Raw genomic sequence first — 17,892 nt, forward strand, 5'->3', positions numbered from 1 at the left:
GCATTCTTTTTTATCAATAATTGAATGTGGGTAAGTTCGGATCAAATTCATAACGATGATCAAAATATGTTGTTTAATGTTTGATGATCACGTTATTTTACATGTGCAGAAGCAACGCTTCTATTGCTTGTTTCTGCTTCTTCTTCGCTTGTGTTTTGATCCAGAGATTCTGTACTCTTTCAGAAGATGCATAATAGCGCCCCCTACCGTATAGCAGTAAAAACATGGATTACTGGAAAATTTCGTCAATGGCGGGGAAGTGTTGTGTCATAAATGACTGAAAATTTTGCCAATGGCGGGAAAAGAGTGGATTTCCATCCAAACGTGAAGCAAATCTTTTCAAAGTTCGCAAAAAGAGAAAAACAAAAAAATGCAAATTAGGTGCGTTTCCATCAAGTTGTTTGAGGGGATGACGGTGGTATTGGTAACCTAGTAAGTAACATTAAATAAAACACCATCAGTGGAAACAGCCATGAGTTTAATGTTTGCTAGGTCAGAATTTATTCAACAAATGTGTTTTCATGTCCCATTATTCGCATTAACTCTTTTTCGCACAAGTCAAAAATCACCTCAAGTGAGCGTAAAAACTTTTTTTTTTTTTTGAATTAAGGGATTTTTTTTTTTGTTTTTTGTTTTTTTAAAATTTGGCATTTCCAACACTTGTTTCGGATGCAAAATACACATAAAAACAGGGTGATGGAAACAGTTCACTGGTGCACATAAAACCATGGGATTTATTAGTTCTGTTTTATTATTAATTCACATCCCTATATATAAAAAAAATTAATCTTAAAAAACGCAACCCTCCGTTTGTTCCGTTCATTTGTGTTTTGTAGGTTCTACAGGGATTGGATGGCCTGAACTGTTTGTAAATTATATAATCATCACATCACATAAATTATATAAGTCATCATATGTGCTTAAAAATCACAAATCACCAGTGTTTGTTTACAATAGGAGAATGCTTTCCTTGAGTGGCTTCATTGCAGCTTTTCAGTGCAACGAGTGGGTCAAACTGCAATAAAGCACTAAGAGATTATTAGTTTGTTGTCCATGTCATAGTCATTGAAGAGGTCTGTATTTATATTTGAAGAAGGAGTGGAGAACATTAGCTGAACCGTGTGTTGAACCATGCTAATGTGTCTCTTGTTTGTATATATATAGAGCTCGTCGGAGATGCGTGTAATGTGCGTCATGAAGTGCAGATTCAAGTAAAGCAGTGCAGCGGTCAGCAGGGGATGGTGTTAGCAGAACTTTGGCACTTGTAAGATGTCACAGAGGTCGTCACAAAGGTCATCTAGTGTGCTGTTTGGAGAGATAGACAAACTCTGTGGTGCTGCAGAACAGCACGCTGTCACTTCCTGCAGTTGTAATATCTGATTAAAGAGAAAGAGGAAGGGTTTCCAAGAAAGAATGCAAGACTCTGGATCAAAGATGAAACTGGCCTTTCTTGTAGCCTTGGATAGTTTGCATAGTCATAAATTATACTAAGGCTTTTGCAAGTGTTGTGCGCAGGGGAGCTGTAACAGGGGGAAGGTTAGGACAAGTAAGGTTAGGGCTGTATCCGCAATGTCAAGTATAGGGATCGTCGTTGATCTGTGATCCGTACAGACCAGGCACCACGGTTTGAAACGCACGTGATTCTCGGATTAGTTGCAAAGTTCATCATGGAGTGAAAGCTTATCATTTGCATGTGTTTTAGGTTCTGTCAGTTTAAACATTCAAGCAATTTTAAGCCATTCAAGCACACAACAATGCAAAAGAGAACTCTCTTCGGAACTCTAACGCGAACACCGAATTCCGTTGTTTTCCGCCTCTATTTGTGCTTGAATGGACACTTACACGCAAAATAATTTTAAAATACCCTTCTCTGCAAGTATCCTCGTAAACACACAAATGCATTTGATTATTCAGTTTGTGTACCAGAATACTGTTAGACTTACCTGAAAAACATAAAGCACTGCTTATTTCATTTGTATTTTTTGTAATTTATTATTTTCTATGTAGTTTCACTCCCCTACAAAATCAGCCCAATCATTCTAGAATGATTAATTCTTTCTAAATAGAGCTATTCAAGTCAACTTTTTTCATATCGCAATATATATAACAGAAAAACTGAATATTGCATTATATTTTTTTTTTCCAATATCGTGCAGCCCTAATTCCAAGTAGTTATATATATATTTCGTTGTGCATATTTTCAAAAATATTTTAATTGTAGCTTTTCATTTTCTTTTTAACTTTAGTTTTAGTAATTTTATGTGCTTTTTGTCATTTTTATTAGTTTTTTATTTCTTTAATTTTATTAGTTTTTATATATCTTTAATTAATTTTTATTTCAGTTATGTATTTCAGTTAGTTGGCAAGGCAACATTTAAAATTTTTAAAGTTTTAGTATTTCATCTAATATTTTTATTTAATTTTATTTCATTTCAACTACTGAAAATGATTTTTAATAGTTTTAGTTAACATTAACAACATTTAGATTACATATGCTGTCATCTAACGCTCACTTGAACCGAATCTTAAAAAAAAAAAAAAAAAAAAAATTAAATAACAAAATGAATATGCATTTTCATACTGTACATTAAAGGGTTAGTTCACCAAAAAATGAAAATTCTGTCATTTATTACTCACCCTCATGTCGTTCCACACTCGTAAGACCTTTGTTCATTTTCAGAACACAAATTAAGATATTTTTGATAAAATCCGATGGCTCAGTGAGGCCTCCGTTGACAACAAGATAATTAACACTTTTAAATGCCCAGAAATCTACTAAAGACGTATTTAAAACAGTTCATGTGACTACAGTGGTTCAACCTTAGTGTTATGAAGCGACGAGAATACTTTTTGTGCACCAAAAAAACTAAATAACGACTTTATTCAACAATATCTAGTGATTGGCGATTTCAAAACACTGCTTCATAAAGCTTTATGAATCTTTTGTTTCGAAATTAGTGGTTCGGAGCGTGTATCAAACTGCCAAAGTCACGCCCTCCAGTGGTGACCCATTGAAATCTCGAAACACTTATGACGTAACAAAGCCTCATTTACTGAAATCACGTGATGATACACGCTTCGAACCACTGATTCGAAACAAAAGATTTGTAAAGCTTCAAAGCTTCATGAAGCAGTGTTTTGAAATGTAGACTAATGCAAAATCTGTTTTCTATTTACATTTGATTGATGGGTTGATGTCATTCCTTTGAAGTCGGCATGAACCAAGAATTGTGAACCTATTGTGACATATATTCGAGTGAAACAGCTTCTTAAATGAACATAAAATGTTAAACGGGACTTTATTTTATCTATCGGGAATTGATTGGATCATTGGATTGTTGTTGTTTGCTAATTGCTGTGATCTCATGTGAGTGACAGGTTGCTGGAGGGGAGGGGTTATTTCCCCGCCCTCATAAAGAGATGTCATTGCGATTGATAGAGCATGTGAATAAAAGTGCACAGACAAATTATTTATAATAAACACTGCAATATTTCATTAAAAAATAAGAATTGTCCGTTTTGATTTCATTGTGACTTTAAGTTATCGGTGTTCCCAACAGTGCTGTAGTTTATCAGGGGGCAAAAGAGGAAAGACATGCACAGTGCTCTTGCGTCACAGGCTGCCTTGACCAGACATGTTTCACGTCATCTCAAATATCTCCCAACCTCCACGCATGTACGTTCCCACAAGGACAGATCCAACCAATTTGTCCCATCTAAGTCTCTCTCAGTCCAAACACACTGTCTCCGCAGCTGGCACAGCTCTGAAAGACATCGAGGGGAACATGGCAAATGTTTCCACCACACGTCTTCCTTCTCCACAGCTCATAATGATAAATGTGTCATATTTGTTCAACATGTTGCAGACTTTCCAGTGCACTTCAAGGAGCTGGGAAACAGACTATGCTATATAAGGCAATGGACACGTCGACTCCGAATCCCCCAGACAAGTGCCAATCATACTTACTGTAAGCTGCGTCGCACCCCTTAGGAGTTCCCCATTCAGCTTCCTTTGCCCTTATAAGGAAGCGGACTGGGGGAGGAAGTCGGCTGTTGTGAAAGAGGCCGGTTAGTCACTTTCTCTCCTCTGCCCTGTATGCTTGTTTACTGCCTGATCACAATGGTTAATTACTATGCACCTGGCTCCGATTCCCACCTCAAAGGCCTTGTTTGAGTGCAATTTGTGCACACATCATGCTGGAACCACATGTTTGCATGAGTGACTCGGTGAGTGAACCAAGTCTCCCACTTTATAGACTCGCTCAATCACGAAGGATCTGACCGGATAACATTCTCCTGGAGTCAGTGAATCACAAAAAGGCGGTTATGATTTGTGACATATTGTAAATACTCAATTCTCAGAATAGGAAGAGGGCAAGAAACAATATTTTTTTTTGTTCCACTGCAGATGTTTATCAGCTCATGCACCTTCCTGAGTCACGTAGAGTAACTCTTGTAGAGTTTCTCATGTTTCTAGATCCGGTTTTTGTGCAACCTAATATTTCGTCACCTCAGAAAAACTGTTCATGCTTCAGTTTCTTTCCATCCATGACTGGAAAGAAATGTCACCTATGAAGTAGATCCGGAGAGGGCATGGCTCTCCCACACACGCTTTTTGTTTTGACTTGATGCACTTCCTGACCTCATCCTTCTGTCACCTTCACTCCAGGTTTTGTAGGAGCAAGGTTATCGTTCATCTTTCCTCCTGCCCACAGTTTAACCTCAACCTCACTTTGCTGAGTTGTCAAAATAGGGGCCTCCTCCCAAGACACTAGAGAAACATGTTTCTGTGCTTTTCTGGCGTTAGCTGCCTGCTCGTAGATGGGGTGTTGTGCATATTCAACCTTGGCTCTATTTTCAGTATCTGTCATTGGTGGACCTTTCACTGTGCAGTTTGACAGTGGCTGTTGGTTTTCATGTTTTTGCATACAAATTCACTTGCAGATTGTAAGTAAAAAAAAATTTAAATTAAGCATATTGCATATGTTGGTTAGTTAGTTTTGCATACTTATAGCCTTGCTCTCTTTCAGTGTCTGTTTTCATTCTATATCTGCTGATCTAAGAGAATATTCCAAATGGTTTTATGCAGGTATCTGCAAAATGATAATAAGGCTAACACTGATGACGATATAAATTGAAAACTTTTTGTCTTCTGTGTAATAAATTTCCTCTTGTTTAATTTTGATACATTACATCCATTAAAATACATTAAATATCCACTACCGTTAAAACGTCTGGGGTCAGTAATATCTCTTTTGAACTTTTTTTTTCAGCAAGGACAGATTAAATTGATGAAATGCGACAGCAAAGACATTTATAATTGTATAAAAGATTTCCATTTCAAATAAATGCTGTTCTTCTGAACTTTCTGTTCATCAAAAAAGTCTTTCATCATCATAATAAGAAATGTTTCTTGAGCATCAAATCAGCATGTCAGAATGATTTCTGAAGGATCATGTGACACTGAAGACTCGAGTAATGAAAGCTTTGACATCAAAGAAATATTACTTTTTAAAATATATTATATTTATATTATATTAGAAAACTTTTATTTTAAATAGAGATGCACCGATACTAAATTTCTCCACCGATACGATAGCCGATTATTCAGAGTGATATCTACCGATAGTTTGGGGGTTCTGCCTTTTATACCTTCTTTTAAATTAATGATAAATTCATTAGAATTAATAATGAATCATTATATTTTTAATTATTATATTTTGAAAGAAATGCAAATAAAAACATTATTCTCTCCATTTCATCAACTTGTTTCAGAGTAATAAACATAAACACATTACTCAAATTAATATTAACACTCATTAACTAAACTCTGAAGATTAAATTAATATTTCTTAACTTTCTGAATGTTAATTCATATAATTACTATTAATATTGAATATCAAACTGGTTTCTTAGCGTTTTCTTTACACAAAGCACAAATTCAGTGCATTTTCCTGCCCTATTTTTATTGACAGGATATATCGGCCCTGACTATCGGCTGTTTTTAAACTATCCAAAACCCAGTAAAAACAGTGATATTGTGAATCATTCCAGCAATTTAAAATTAGAGATGCACCAATATATTGGCCAATAATCGGTATCGGCCTGATAGTGTGAAAATTTGCTTTTATCGGCCGATACTGATTATTGGCCGATATATCGGTGCATCTCTAATTTTAAATTGCAGAAATTATACGCAATATCACTGTTTTTACTGGGTTTTGGATCAAATAAATGCAGCCCTGGTTTAGCATAAGAGACCAATCCCTACTTTTGAAAGTGAAATAAGGCTAAAAATGCAACTCTCAGTTTTTTGCACCATCTCTCTATACACCACTGGACCTAAAAAGTCTGAAGACCCCTGTTTTAAAGTATGTTCACTATTGCATGTTGCATTAGTATATTAAGAGTATTTATGGCTTACATGTGTTGTGAAAACTGGACTTGTGGTCACAATAGCTTCTTGTAACGTTTAACACAAATTGCTTCGGACAGCATTCCTCCAATTCCTCCAACTATTAAGCAAATGCTTAATGAATTCCTTAGCAACAATTTTTCACTGTATGGCCGTTTAAAGGTATTATCATAAAGTGGCTATTCAGGCATTTTCAAATCCCTCTTTTGTCTGCCTTTTTTTTAAAACAAGTTTGTAACAGGGTGGTGTAGGTACCACAGAGTGATGCACACACCGGCAATGCCAGCTCCACCTGTCTGATCAAACATTTCAGTGGGGTGTTGGAGATGTTGCACCGGTCCCTGACCTCAAGAATTCAACTTAGTCATCATCATTATAATTAATTTGTAAGCTAATTATATTGATTCTAAGAACCTTTTTTATAAACAAAAGGTCATAATTCTCATTTTTACAGTATCAGGTCTTTGTTTTTTTTGCATGCCGCATGTGTCTGCCAGAACTGTATCAGTAATGGTTCTGCAGGGAACATGTTGTGTAAGCCTGTCCAAACAATTTCCACCCACTTCAGTCATTTGCCCCTCTGTCTATTTTTCTGTCTGCCTGGTCATGAGTCTGCCTGTGTTGGTGTGTCCCTACAAATCCGTCCCCACTGGTCACACCCTCACACACAGACACAAGCTCACGAATGTTCTGTGACCCCTCTGTGCACATGCATGCTGACGTGAGCAAACACTCCCTCACTTGATCTCAGCTGGGAGATGAGAAATCCCATTCATTTCCTCTCGTTTTCCTTCCTTGCCCCTCATTTCCCTCCCCCTTCAAGTGTGCTGCTCTGCTGGAAAGTCCTGTAAGCTGAGGAAAACACTTCTGGCATTTCGGTTGGCAGCTGATCAAGCTGTGTGTTTTCAGTTTCTGATTCTTGTAAGAAGCTTTGCAGCAGCTGACTGAGCCTGTCAGGATCGGGGAAGGGTGTGGAACGTAACCGTCATTAGGAGTCACAGTGGTGCAGTGTTGCTACTCTGTGAACTTGCCATGAACTCCCTGCTCTTATATAGTGTGCATAAAATATAGTGTAATTTCGGCTCCACTTTGTCAACAAACAGAAGGTGACTGCAGGTCATAATTTCATAGGTTTGTACTCTCTCTGTCTGGAAATGGTTGAGGCAGGCAGTGTAAACGGTGCTCTGGACATTTGACGGAACTGTCACTTGTCACCGTGTCATGAAAGTTTATTATTTGCACATGTTTTTAAGCTTTGCCAGTTTAAATATTCAAGCGCAAGAAGACTCGAAAGAACTCAATTCAATACTCGCACACTGTGTAAATTTTGTGTGTGCAACATACATATGAAGCGTGCACCTCTCAGAGCACAAATGCTGAATTGAGTTCTCTTTCATGTCTTATTGTGCTTCAGAACACAAATGAAGATCTTTTTGATGAAATCTGAGAGATTTCTGTCCCTCCATTGACAGTCTACACAACTACCTCTTTGACGCTTCAGAAAGAGATTGTAAACCGAATCCATATGAATTGAGTGGTTTAGTCCAAATTTACTGAAGAGACTTGATCAATTTATAACAGATTGAATTTAGGCTTTTATTCACATATAAACATTGATCAGCAAACATAAAAAGAGCTCAACAGAACCTGCTTGACGCTCGAGAACAAACCTCTTGCGGAAGCTCAAACGTGCTGCGTAACATGAGAATGAACCTCGTTGGTTCTCTCGTGCTTTAAGCAAACATGAGTGAGCTTCCGTTTACCACAACTGATGTGTGAGTTGATGAATGTTTATATGAAAAGTTATTTTAAATTGTAATAATATTTAAAAAAAAAAAAAAAAAAAAAAAAAAAAATATATATATATATATATATATATATATATATATTATATATATATATACCGATCAGGCATAACATTATGACCACCTTCCCAATATTATGTTGGTCCCTCTTTTGCTGCTAAAACAGCCCTGACCTGTCGAGGCATGGACTCCACTAGACCCCTGAAGGTGTGCTGTGGTATCTGGCACCCAGATGTTAGCAGCAGATCCTTTAAGTCCTGTAAGTTGTGAGGTGGAGCCTCCATGGATCGGACTTGTTTGTTCAGCGCATCCCACTCGATTGGATTGAGATCTGGTGAATTTGGAGGACAAATCAACACCTCAAACTCGTTGTTGTGCTTCTCAAACCATTCCTGAACCCGGCCATGCACGTGATGTAAAAGAAAACGTGATTCATCAGACCAGGCCACCTTCTTCCATTGCTCCGTGGTCCAGTTCTGATGCTCACGTGCCCACTGTTGGCGCTTTAGGTGGTGGACAGGGGTCACCCTGACTGGTCTGCAGCTATGCAGCTCCATACGCAACAAACTGATGCACTGTGTATTCTGACACCTTTCTATCAGAACCAGCATTAACTTCTTGAGCAATCTGAGCTACAGTAGCTCGTCTGTTGGAGCGGACCACACGGGCCAGCCTTCGCTCCCCACGTGCATCTTAGCCGCCCATGACCCTGTCGCCGGTTCACCACTGTTCCTTCCTTGGAGCACTTTTGATAGACACTGACCACTGCAGACCGGGAACACCCCACAAGAGCTGCAGTTCTGGAGATGCTCTGACCCAGTCGTCTAGCCATCACAATTTGGCCCTTGTCAAACTCGCTCAAATCCTTACACTTGCCCATTTTTCCTGCTTCTAACACATCAACTTTGAGGACGAAATGTTCACTTGCTGCCTAATATATCCCACCCACTAACAGATGCCGTGATGAAGAGATAATCAGTGTTATTCACTTCACCTCTCTGTGGTCATAATGTTATGCCTGATCGGTGTATATTTTTGGATCAAATAAATGCAGCCTTGGTGAGCATAAGGGACTTCTTTAAAAAAAAAAAAAAGTAAAAACGCACTGACCCCAAACTTTTGCACGGTACGTAAAATATTTTGCCATCAAAAATGACAAACTACTCATTTACTGCTACTCACTGAAAAGATAATGAATTTGATTGCATTTTTGTTCTAAGCTATTTTAAGAATAATTATAACAACTTATCCAAGTACAGCATAAACTAGCATTAGCAGCTATTATTTTCACATGCTTAAGTAATGAGCAAGCACAAATTCCAATGACCTAAATAATCACCAAGGCTCAAATTTTATTGGTTGTCCGTATGAGGCATCTTTCCCGGCCAGGCTTGAAGGGCCGTTGGTCAGCTCTTGTTGACGGCCAGAACACTCTCTATTTTCCTCTCTCTCCCCCCTCTTTTCCTCCCTCACACTCCTTGTTTAGAACAGTCATACATGGTATTCCCGCCGAGCCCTCAAAGAGCGGGAATGTAGGAAGCATCTGGTGCCTGGTGAGATTACTGAGAAAGCCGGCACGTTGCCACCAGGTGTCCGTTAGAGGCAAGGGCTTTTTGATTTAATACTGCCGCTTGATTGGAAAGCTGGCGGGAACTGCCGCCTCACTTTGAACTCAAGAAGAAAGTCTGCCTGCAAAGCCGCACATATCAGAGCAGACTGTGACCAAACAGAATGATGCATACTTCAGATTCTCACTTGACCACTGTTTACATGCTGCTTCCTGGATTTATCAGTGCTTTTTAGACGCTCTAGGGACATACCAAACGGGTCAGAAGGAAAAAAAGTATGGGAAGCATGCATGACTTATTTTTTTGTGTGGTCTGTTAGTGAATAAGTTCAGTTTGTTAACATTAGCTAATGAACAATGAACAACATTATTTTCAGCATTTATTAATCTAAATTAATTTTCATCCGTGCAAGTTGATTCACAAATTTATTCTTTTGTGTTTGTAATCTTTGATCAAAATCTGAAAATGTACTTCCCCACTAGAATGGCCTTCCTATGAAGACGTCATTTTGACGGCTTGGGAAGAACGTCCCCTCCAACTGTCCGTCTGCTGTGAGCCTTGACCATGAGCTGAACGGAACGCCCACTTTTCTAGATCCAATCAAATCCCAGTGGGAAAAAACAAGCCACGCCCTCTATTTTTCTCATTCAATATTCCGTTCCATTTGGAAAATACGTCACAATACTGAAATAAAGCTAGTCGCAACTTTTGGTTTGTGGTGACTTTAAAAATGCATTAGTGTATAGAAATTAACATTTACCTAGATTAATAAATGCTATGAAAGTGTTGTTCAGTGTTCGTTAACTAATGTTAACAAATTAAACCTTGTCTATTCGCTGAATACATTTTTATTATTGTTGAATATGCAACACCTCAAAGTGGCTTAAAATGGAGCATAGGGACTCAAGGGTGGGGTGCAGCTTTCCAGTGCCCCCCTTCCTCCTCCTCTTCCTCACTGGATCAGAATTCCACAGAGTGGAGAAAGAGACGCCTGTTTTGGAGACTCTCCTTGGTGCTGCAGGCCGCACAGTTATGTGAAAGAGCAGCGTGTGATTGCACGTGAGCCTGATTCCAGCTCAGAGAGAGAGAATGAGGAGAGTGTGTGTGTGTGTGTGTGTGTGTGTCTGTAAGTCATAGATAAAGGTTAATAATCCTGACTCCGAAGAGAAAATAAAGATCCATAGGGAGTTCAGCACACTGCCTTGTGACACGGTCTAAACCTCTTTGATTTAACCCACTTTTTGTAGAGTAAGTGTGTTGTAAAATGCCAATAAATGCACATCTGTGACCACACATTGGCAACCCTGAAAATGAAGTACACTTTAGCATACTTTTAAAAAGAGTACTTTATTCTGGAAATAATATACTTAATAAAATAATTAATAATGTACTTAGAAAATACTTGAGTGCCATCTGATTGTAATGTTTTCAGACTCCTAATTGCATGTTAATTGCAAGTAAATGAAAATATCTTAGTTATATTTATAATTAAATGCAATTAGCTTTAGAGTGCTTTTTAAAAAGCACTTAAGTACATTTTATAGGCAATACTTCATAACCCACTACAGTTGAAATTATAATTAAAGGGTTAGTTCACCCAAAAATGAAAATTCTGTCATTTATCTTCGGAACACAAATTAAGATATTTTTGATAAAGTCCGATGGCTCAGTGAGGCCTCCACTGACAGCAAGATAATTAACACTTTCAGATGCGCAGAAAGCTACTAAAGACGTATTTAGAACAGTTCATGTGACTACAGTGGTTAAACCTTAATGTTATGAAGTGACGAGAATACTTTTTGTGTGCCAAAAAAACAAAATAATGACTTTATTTAATAATATCTAGTAATGGGAGATTTCAAAACACTGCTTCATGAAGCTTTGAAGCTTTACAAATCTTTTGTTTCGAATCAGTGGTTCGGAGCGTGTATCGAACTGCCAAAGTCACGTGATTTCAGTAAACAAGGCTTCGTTATGTCATAAGTGTTTCGAAATTCAATGGTTCACCACTGGGGGGCGTGACTTTGGCAGTTTGATACACGCTCCGAACCACTGATTTGAAACAAAAGATTTGTAAAGCTTTGAAGCTTCATGAAGCAGTGTTTTGAAATCGCACATCACTAGATATTGTTGAATAAAGTCGTTATTTTGTTTTTTGGCACACAAAGTATTCTCGTCGCTTCATAACATTAAGGTTGAACCACTGTAGTCACATGAACTGTTTTAAATACATATACGTAGCTTTTCAGGCATTTGAAAGTGTATTTCATCCTTGAAATATTTGTGTCATGTATACTTGGACAGTAAGATGGAAACTGTACACTGACTACACAAAACCCAGCTGTAGCTTGATGATAACTGCACATGTAAACATACTTTCCGTAATGCACCGCCTTGTTTTAATCTACACTGGTGCAGTACTAAAATTAGCTGCAATGCAGTCTGTTTGTTGTAGTGTAAGTATAATGCATTTGTGTAGATTCACTTTTTCTAGCACACTTCTCTACATAAACAGTAGCTGTCTTAGTCGAATTAAAATTTGTAGTTGCATATTAAAATCAAATCACCATATTAAGTATTCAGTTGCAACGTTCTTATTTATACCCAAATATACTGAAGCTAGGATGTTTCACTTTTGTGCATGTAAAACGTACTACTTTTCAGTAGACGAGATTAAATTGCAGCAGCCTACATGGAGCCTACTTAGTACACACTATGGCTCTGTGTATCCAAATCTTGTGCCTTTTAGCAGTTTTCCTGTGAGGGTTTTCTTTTTAAAAAAGGAAGATGTGGTTGGAAAAAAATGTGAAGGGAGACATCGTCCTTTATGAGACCTGTATGTTTGAATCAATATGCCAATGTATTCTAAGAGTGCTGCAATTATGTATGCAGGGCCGCTGTGCCCATTTCCTGGAATGCAGCACACGGAGCCGTGAAAGAGACTGTGTTTGCTGTGAGAAGACAAAGCCCAGGCACTAAGCAACATGTGTTTAGAACTACGGCCCCTTCTAGGAACGTCCTGGAATGCCAGGGGTGCAGCGCTGGTTTGGGAGCGCGTGCGTGGAGCAAAGGGAGGGGGGCGTATAAGGAGTGTGTTTGTCTCCAGAAGAACCAAACCTTTCACTGCCTTCAGTGTTTCCTCTGTTTCTGCGGTTACTTTGATAGTCACCTCTCTGTGGGTGTGCTGATATTAAAATTGACTTGGTGTTGTTAAGTGGTTTTTTAAATGACCTTTTGGAGGATGTTGCTGTATGAAAGGCTTGTATTTAAACAGATAGGGATCATTTACTCACCCTCATGTTCTTACAAACCTGTATGATTGAGTTTCTTCTGTGGAACACAGAAATATTTTTTTTTCTTTAGGGTCAGTGTTGTTTTGGACCCCATTGAAAAACAGTTGAAACATTCTTCAAAATCATGATGGAAATGTTCTCAGTCTTATTTTGTTATCCCTTTTTAATTTAAGGGTGCGCATTCTTTCCTCATGAGTTTTGTTTTCAGAACACTTGGTCCTAAAATAAGGAGGGAGAAGATAAGCCGGTGTGCTTGGCCTCAGAGGACAGCCGCACCTGTTTTCAGTTGTACTGTTAGTCTGATTGATGGGACCCCTGAACTGGGTGGTCTGGACTGATGCTTCGGGGTAGTTGTGTGGTCAGAGCTGTCTGACAAATATCTTGATTGACATATAATTTATATAGACTTTCTCAAGTTGTGAAGTTCACCCAAAAATAAAAATTCTGTTTACTCTCCCTCATATTGTTCCAAACCTTTATGACTTTCTTTCTTCTACTTCTGAACACAAAAGAAGATATTTTATAGAATGTTTTTGTCCTTATACTGAAAGTCAGTGTGGTTCAAAATAGTGTTGTCAAAAATGTATCAATACTGAAATGTCTGAAACGGTTCCAATACTCATTTTCTGCCGTATAGATACACAGATACCAGCTGCGGATTCTCGCTCTCTCTTCTTTCTGACGGCAAATTGACACACACCGGTCTCCTCTCACTCACTCGTCTCATTCGCTCCGGTTACATAGTGCTTGTATTGCGTGCAATTGTAGTCATTCACGCAGGTTTCGCGCTCACACCACTGATCTATATAAGTGGCGCTCTCATAAAGTCGCCTCTCAAACAGCTCGCGAGTACCAAATTCACTTCTTTTTCATGGCTTATTGTGTTTAAACAGTCAATTACATACAAAATTATGTCAAAATGCCCGTCTTGCAGAGTATTCAGGTAAATACAGTCAGTTTTGGAACGTAAATAGTTGAGAGAAAACACGTTGTGTAACAGTATATTGGATCAGTGCATAAGCTCTTAAAGTGACAGCAGCCTAATAAATCTGCTGCTGTCTGTGTCATTACTGTTAATCAAACAACCTGTGTGTAAGCTATTACAACAAAATCACCTAAATTATCGAAAAATTATAAGATAATAACAAATTATCAGTTTGGCGGTATATATAGCAGTTTTCCCCGTGGTATCGAATATCGATATTTTTCAAGGTATCATATCGAAGTTGGAAATTTCAGTATTGTGACCACACAAGTTCAAAAACAACATTGGACCCCACTGACTTTCATTGTATGGACAAAAATAAAAAAAAAATAAAAAAATTAATAATAATAATACGATTACATCATCTTTTGAGTTCTGCAAAACACATTATAGTTTAGAACAACATAAGGGTGAGTAAATGATGACAGTTTTTAATTTTGGGTGAACTATCCCTTTAATTATGACACTTTTATTTTTACTCCCTGCTGTGTCTGCATGCCATTTTGAGGTTTTGTTCATGTCTTCTAAAGGCATGTAGTGAGTTTGAAAGCGTTTTATCTCATTTATTACATAGATTGTCCGTAGGTCATACTGCACGTGCTTTAAATGCTGCATCCATTGTAATATTGTTGCATCTTTGATTTCTTGCAGAATTTTCTCCTTTTACTTGGCACGATAACCGATGGCAGAGAATGTCGACGACTAATAACATAGCCCAGGCCAGGAAGTTGGTGGAGCAGCTGAGGATCGAGGCAGGCTTCGAACGTATTAAGGTACACAAGGTTTCATTATTTGGTAAAACATGTTTGCTTTCAACCCATAGCAATAGCTTTTTTTCTTGTTATTGGTACGTTGGAGGCGTGACATAGTGGTTACTACCTTGGCTTGAACTGTGGTGCTCATGAGAAAAACAGTTTGAATGCTTTGACAATGAATCTGATATTACGGGATGCCTGTTTATTTTACAGCTTAAAGCTGTATATTTCATGAGGTGATGTAATGTTAATATACAGTACCTATCACCTTACTAAAATCTGCTTTTTACATTAAAATATACTGATACCCACCATAATAATACAGGTGGCACAATAGAAAGCAACATGATGAATCAGAGTTCATCATAAGCAGCCTGTCTCTGACACATGACCAATACTCATAAATAGATGATGCACAGGCTCATACACACAAATACAGAACACCATCAGGGTGTTGACAAACATGACACTAAATAATGCAATAAACAACAAAAATGTAACACAAAACACCTGTACATTACTGATGATAAAAAGAATAAGAAAAAAATACTTCTATAAAATATGACTATACACTATAAGTGTCATGCAAGGACTTTTACTGGAAAAACCTTTTACTGTTTTTCAAACCATAAATTTGACATATTTAATTTTACATATGTTAAACCATTTACAACTTTTTACTGTATATGGTAACCAGATAACAGGTATTTACTGTAGCATTTTAAAGGCCCAGATATACGAAATTGAAGAACAAACTGATGTGACGTCATTTCGAACAAAATCAGGCCAAAATGAAGTTCGAAACAGCTTGTCAAAGTGAACTCTACAGAAAAGTTCCCTACGGCTGGTAAACACCTTCGAAATACCATTGGTCTGTGGTGATTACGTAATAAGTAGGTGTGCGCTGAGGCTCCGCCTTCTTTCACCTGGAAATCTTTTCCGGTTCATTTCCAAAAATAATTCACTGTTTCGAAGCGTTCGAAACGCCACACGCTTGAGACCCTTGCTAGTCAGAACAGTGTAAATACAACAAAAACTCAGGCCAAACATGCATAAAAACTACTATTATTCCTTTTAATTATAGTAATGTCTCATTAAAACGTCTACAAATGTATAAAACCGAGCAGAGATCAGGTAAAAACCATAGACACTCGTTCAATTGTTCACTGCTAGGGGGCGATCTCAGTGAATCAGCATGATTCATGGGTTCAGAGATCGCCCCCCAGTGGTGAACCATTGAAATTTCGAAACGTTTCAAAACAGTTATGATGTAACGAAGCCTCGTTTACTGAAATCACGTAACTTTCGCAGTTTGATACATGCTCCGAACCACTGATTTGAAACAATATTCAAAAAGGTTTCAAACCTTCATGAAGCAGTGTTTCAAAAGCGCCCAGCACTACTGGAGAGCTGCTTTATAGTAGAAAATGAAGTTGTACTTCTGATGAAACGAAACACTGACACTGTTTTTCATGTATAATATGATAAAGCTGCTTGATTTTAAGCAATCTATTATATAAAGTGCTATATAAATAAACGTGACGTGACTTTACTAGAGTGCCGAATTGCAGAGCTCATGCAAACATATCCACGTTGCCATGATAAGATACTTTACTAATGCTTTATTAAAGGAACACTCCACTAATATCATTGCGCCTGCTGCAGCCATGGTACGGCAGCAAAGTTCCTTGATTATTACGCCGGAATGAGAGTATAGTTCCTAGTCATATTGGCCTAGAAAATTGCAACTTTTCATTTTCCGTCGGTCTTAGTACACGATGTAACTACAGAAGAGTCAAGTTTTAAATAGGAAAAATATCAAAACTCTTTGGTCATTTTTGAGCGAGATGCTAACGGTCTAATCAGATTCAATGAACTATGCTAAGCTATGCTAAAAGTGGTACCGCCAGACCCGGAGATCGGCTGAATGGATTCGAAAATGGTAAAACTCAACTGTTTAACTCTAGGGATGGTTGGAAAATGAGCCTATTTTCAAAAAAAGTGGAGTGTTCCTTTTAAAAAAATATTGCTGTTTTCTCACTTTTGTTGTTTATTTTGTTACTGAGAGAAAAGCGTGCAGCACATATTTACATATCCATCTAAATGTCTTTCACTAACAGTATATCGCTGCTCACGTATTTTGAACTTCGTTTTACCCCTAATCAAAGAACGAAAAAGAACTTTGCCATGACTATATCGGGGCCTTAACAGTATTTTTCTGTTAAAATTACTATATATCACAGTGTACACTGTAAAAAAAAAAAAAAAAAAAGAAAAAAAGAAAATCTGGTAAAATTTACGGTAAAAAAAAATAAAATAAACGGCAGCTGTGGTTGGCAAAACTTTACCGTAAAAATACGGTAGCAGCGTTTTAGGTTTCACGGGACAGCACTGTCTATTTTACAGTTCAAAACCATATAATTTAAAGGTTTATATTGTAATAATTACGGTTCATAACTGTTTATTTTATGCACTGTAAAAAATTCTGTTAAATGTACGATAAAAAAAAAACTTTCATTAACTGATATAATGTTAATTTACCAACCTATTGAAGAACTAATATCTGTTTTGTACCTTTGTAATACACTGACCAAACACAGTGGTGATGAGAGTCACATGATGAATCAAAGTTCATCACAAGCAGCTTTTCCACAAGCTGAGAAGGACAATATAGAAGGTGCACACAGTGTCATTCACAGAAACACTAAACACCATCATGGTAACACACATGAAATTTTAAAAATGCAATAAACATTAATTTAACAACATTAGATGCAACACAAAACCCTAATGTACATAATTGATTAGAAAAAACTAAGAAGAAACAGTTATTTCAACGAAATACATCAAATGTGAAGTGTCACGCAGGGAATTGTGGGAATGTCAATTTACGGTTTTTAACTGTAAATTATACAATGACTTATTTTTCACTTCCAAAAACTGTCAATTTAATGGCATTTTACCATAAAATTACATTAAATGTACTGTTAGATCTATTACAGTTACAGTTATTACAGTTACAGTCACCATATATAGTATGGAAACTTTCTGTAAACCAAATAACTGTTTTT

At 37.4% G+C, this 17,892-nt stretch overlaps 1 protein-coding gene across 1 annotated transcript in view; it reads left to right on the plus strand.

Annotated features, from left to right (window-relative positions):
* Window positions 1-17,892, plus strand: part of gng7 (guanine nucleotide binding protein (G protein), gamma 7) — a 37,404-nt gene that overhangs the window by 16,409 nt on the left and 3,103 nt on the right. The window contains exon 3 of the mRNA XM_051866503.1: window positions 14,718-14,839. Within this exon, the coding sequence (XP_051722463.1) occupies window positions 14,759-14,839 (81 nt within the window). The 5' untranslated portion in view covers window positions 14,718-14,758. The remainder of the gene's footprint in view (window positions 1-14,717; window positions 14,840-17,892) is intronic.

Source organism: Ctenopharyngodon idella, chromosome 2 (genome assembly GCF_019924925.1).
Source record: "Ctenopharyngodon idella isolate HZGC_01 chromosome 2, HZGC01, whole genome shotgun sequence".
NCBI lineage: Eukaryota > Metazoa > Chordata > Actinopteri > Cypriniformes > Xenocyprididae > Ctenopharyngodon > Ctenopharyngodon idella.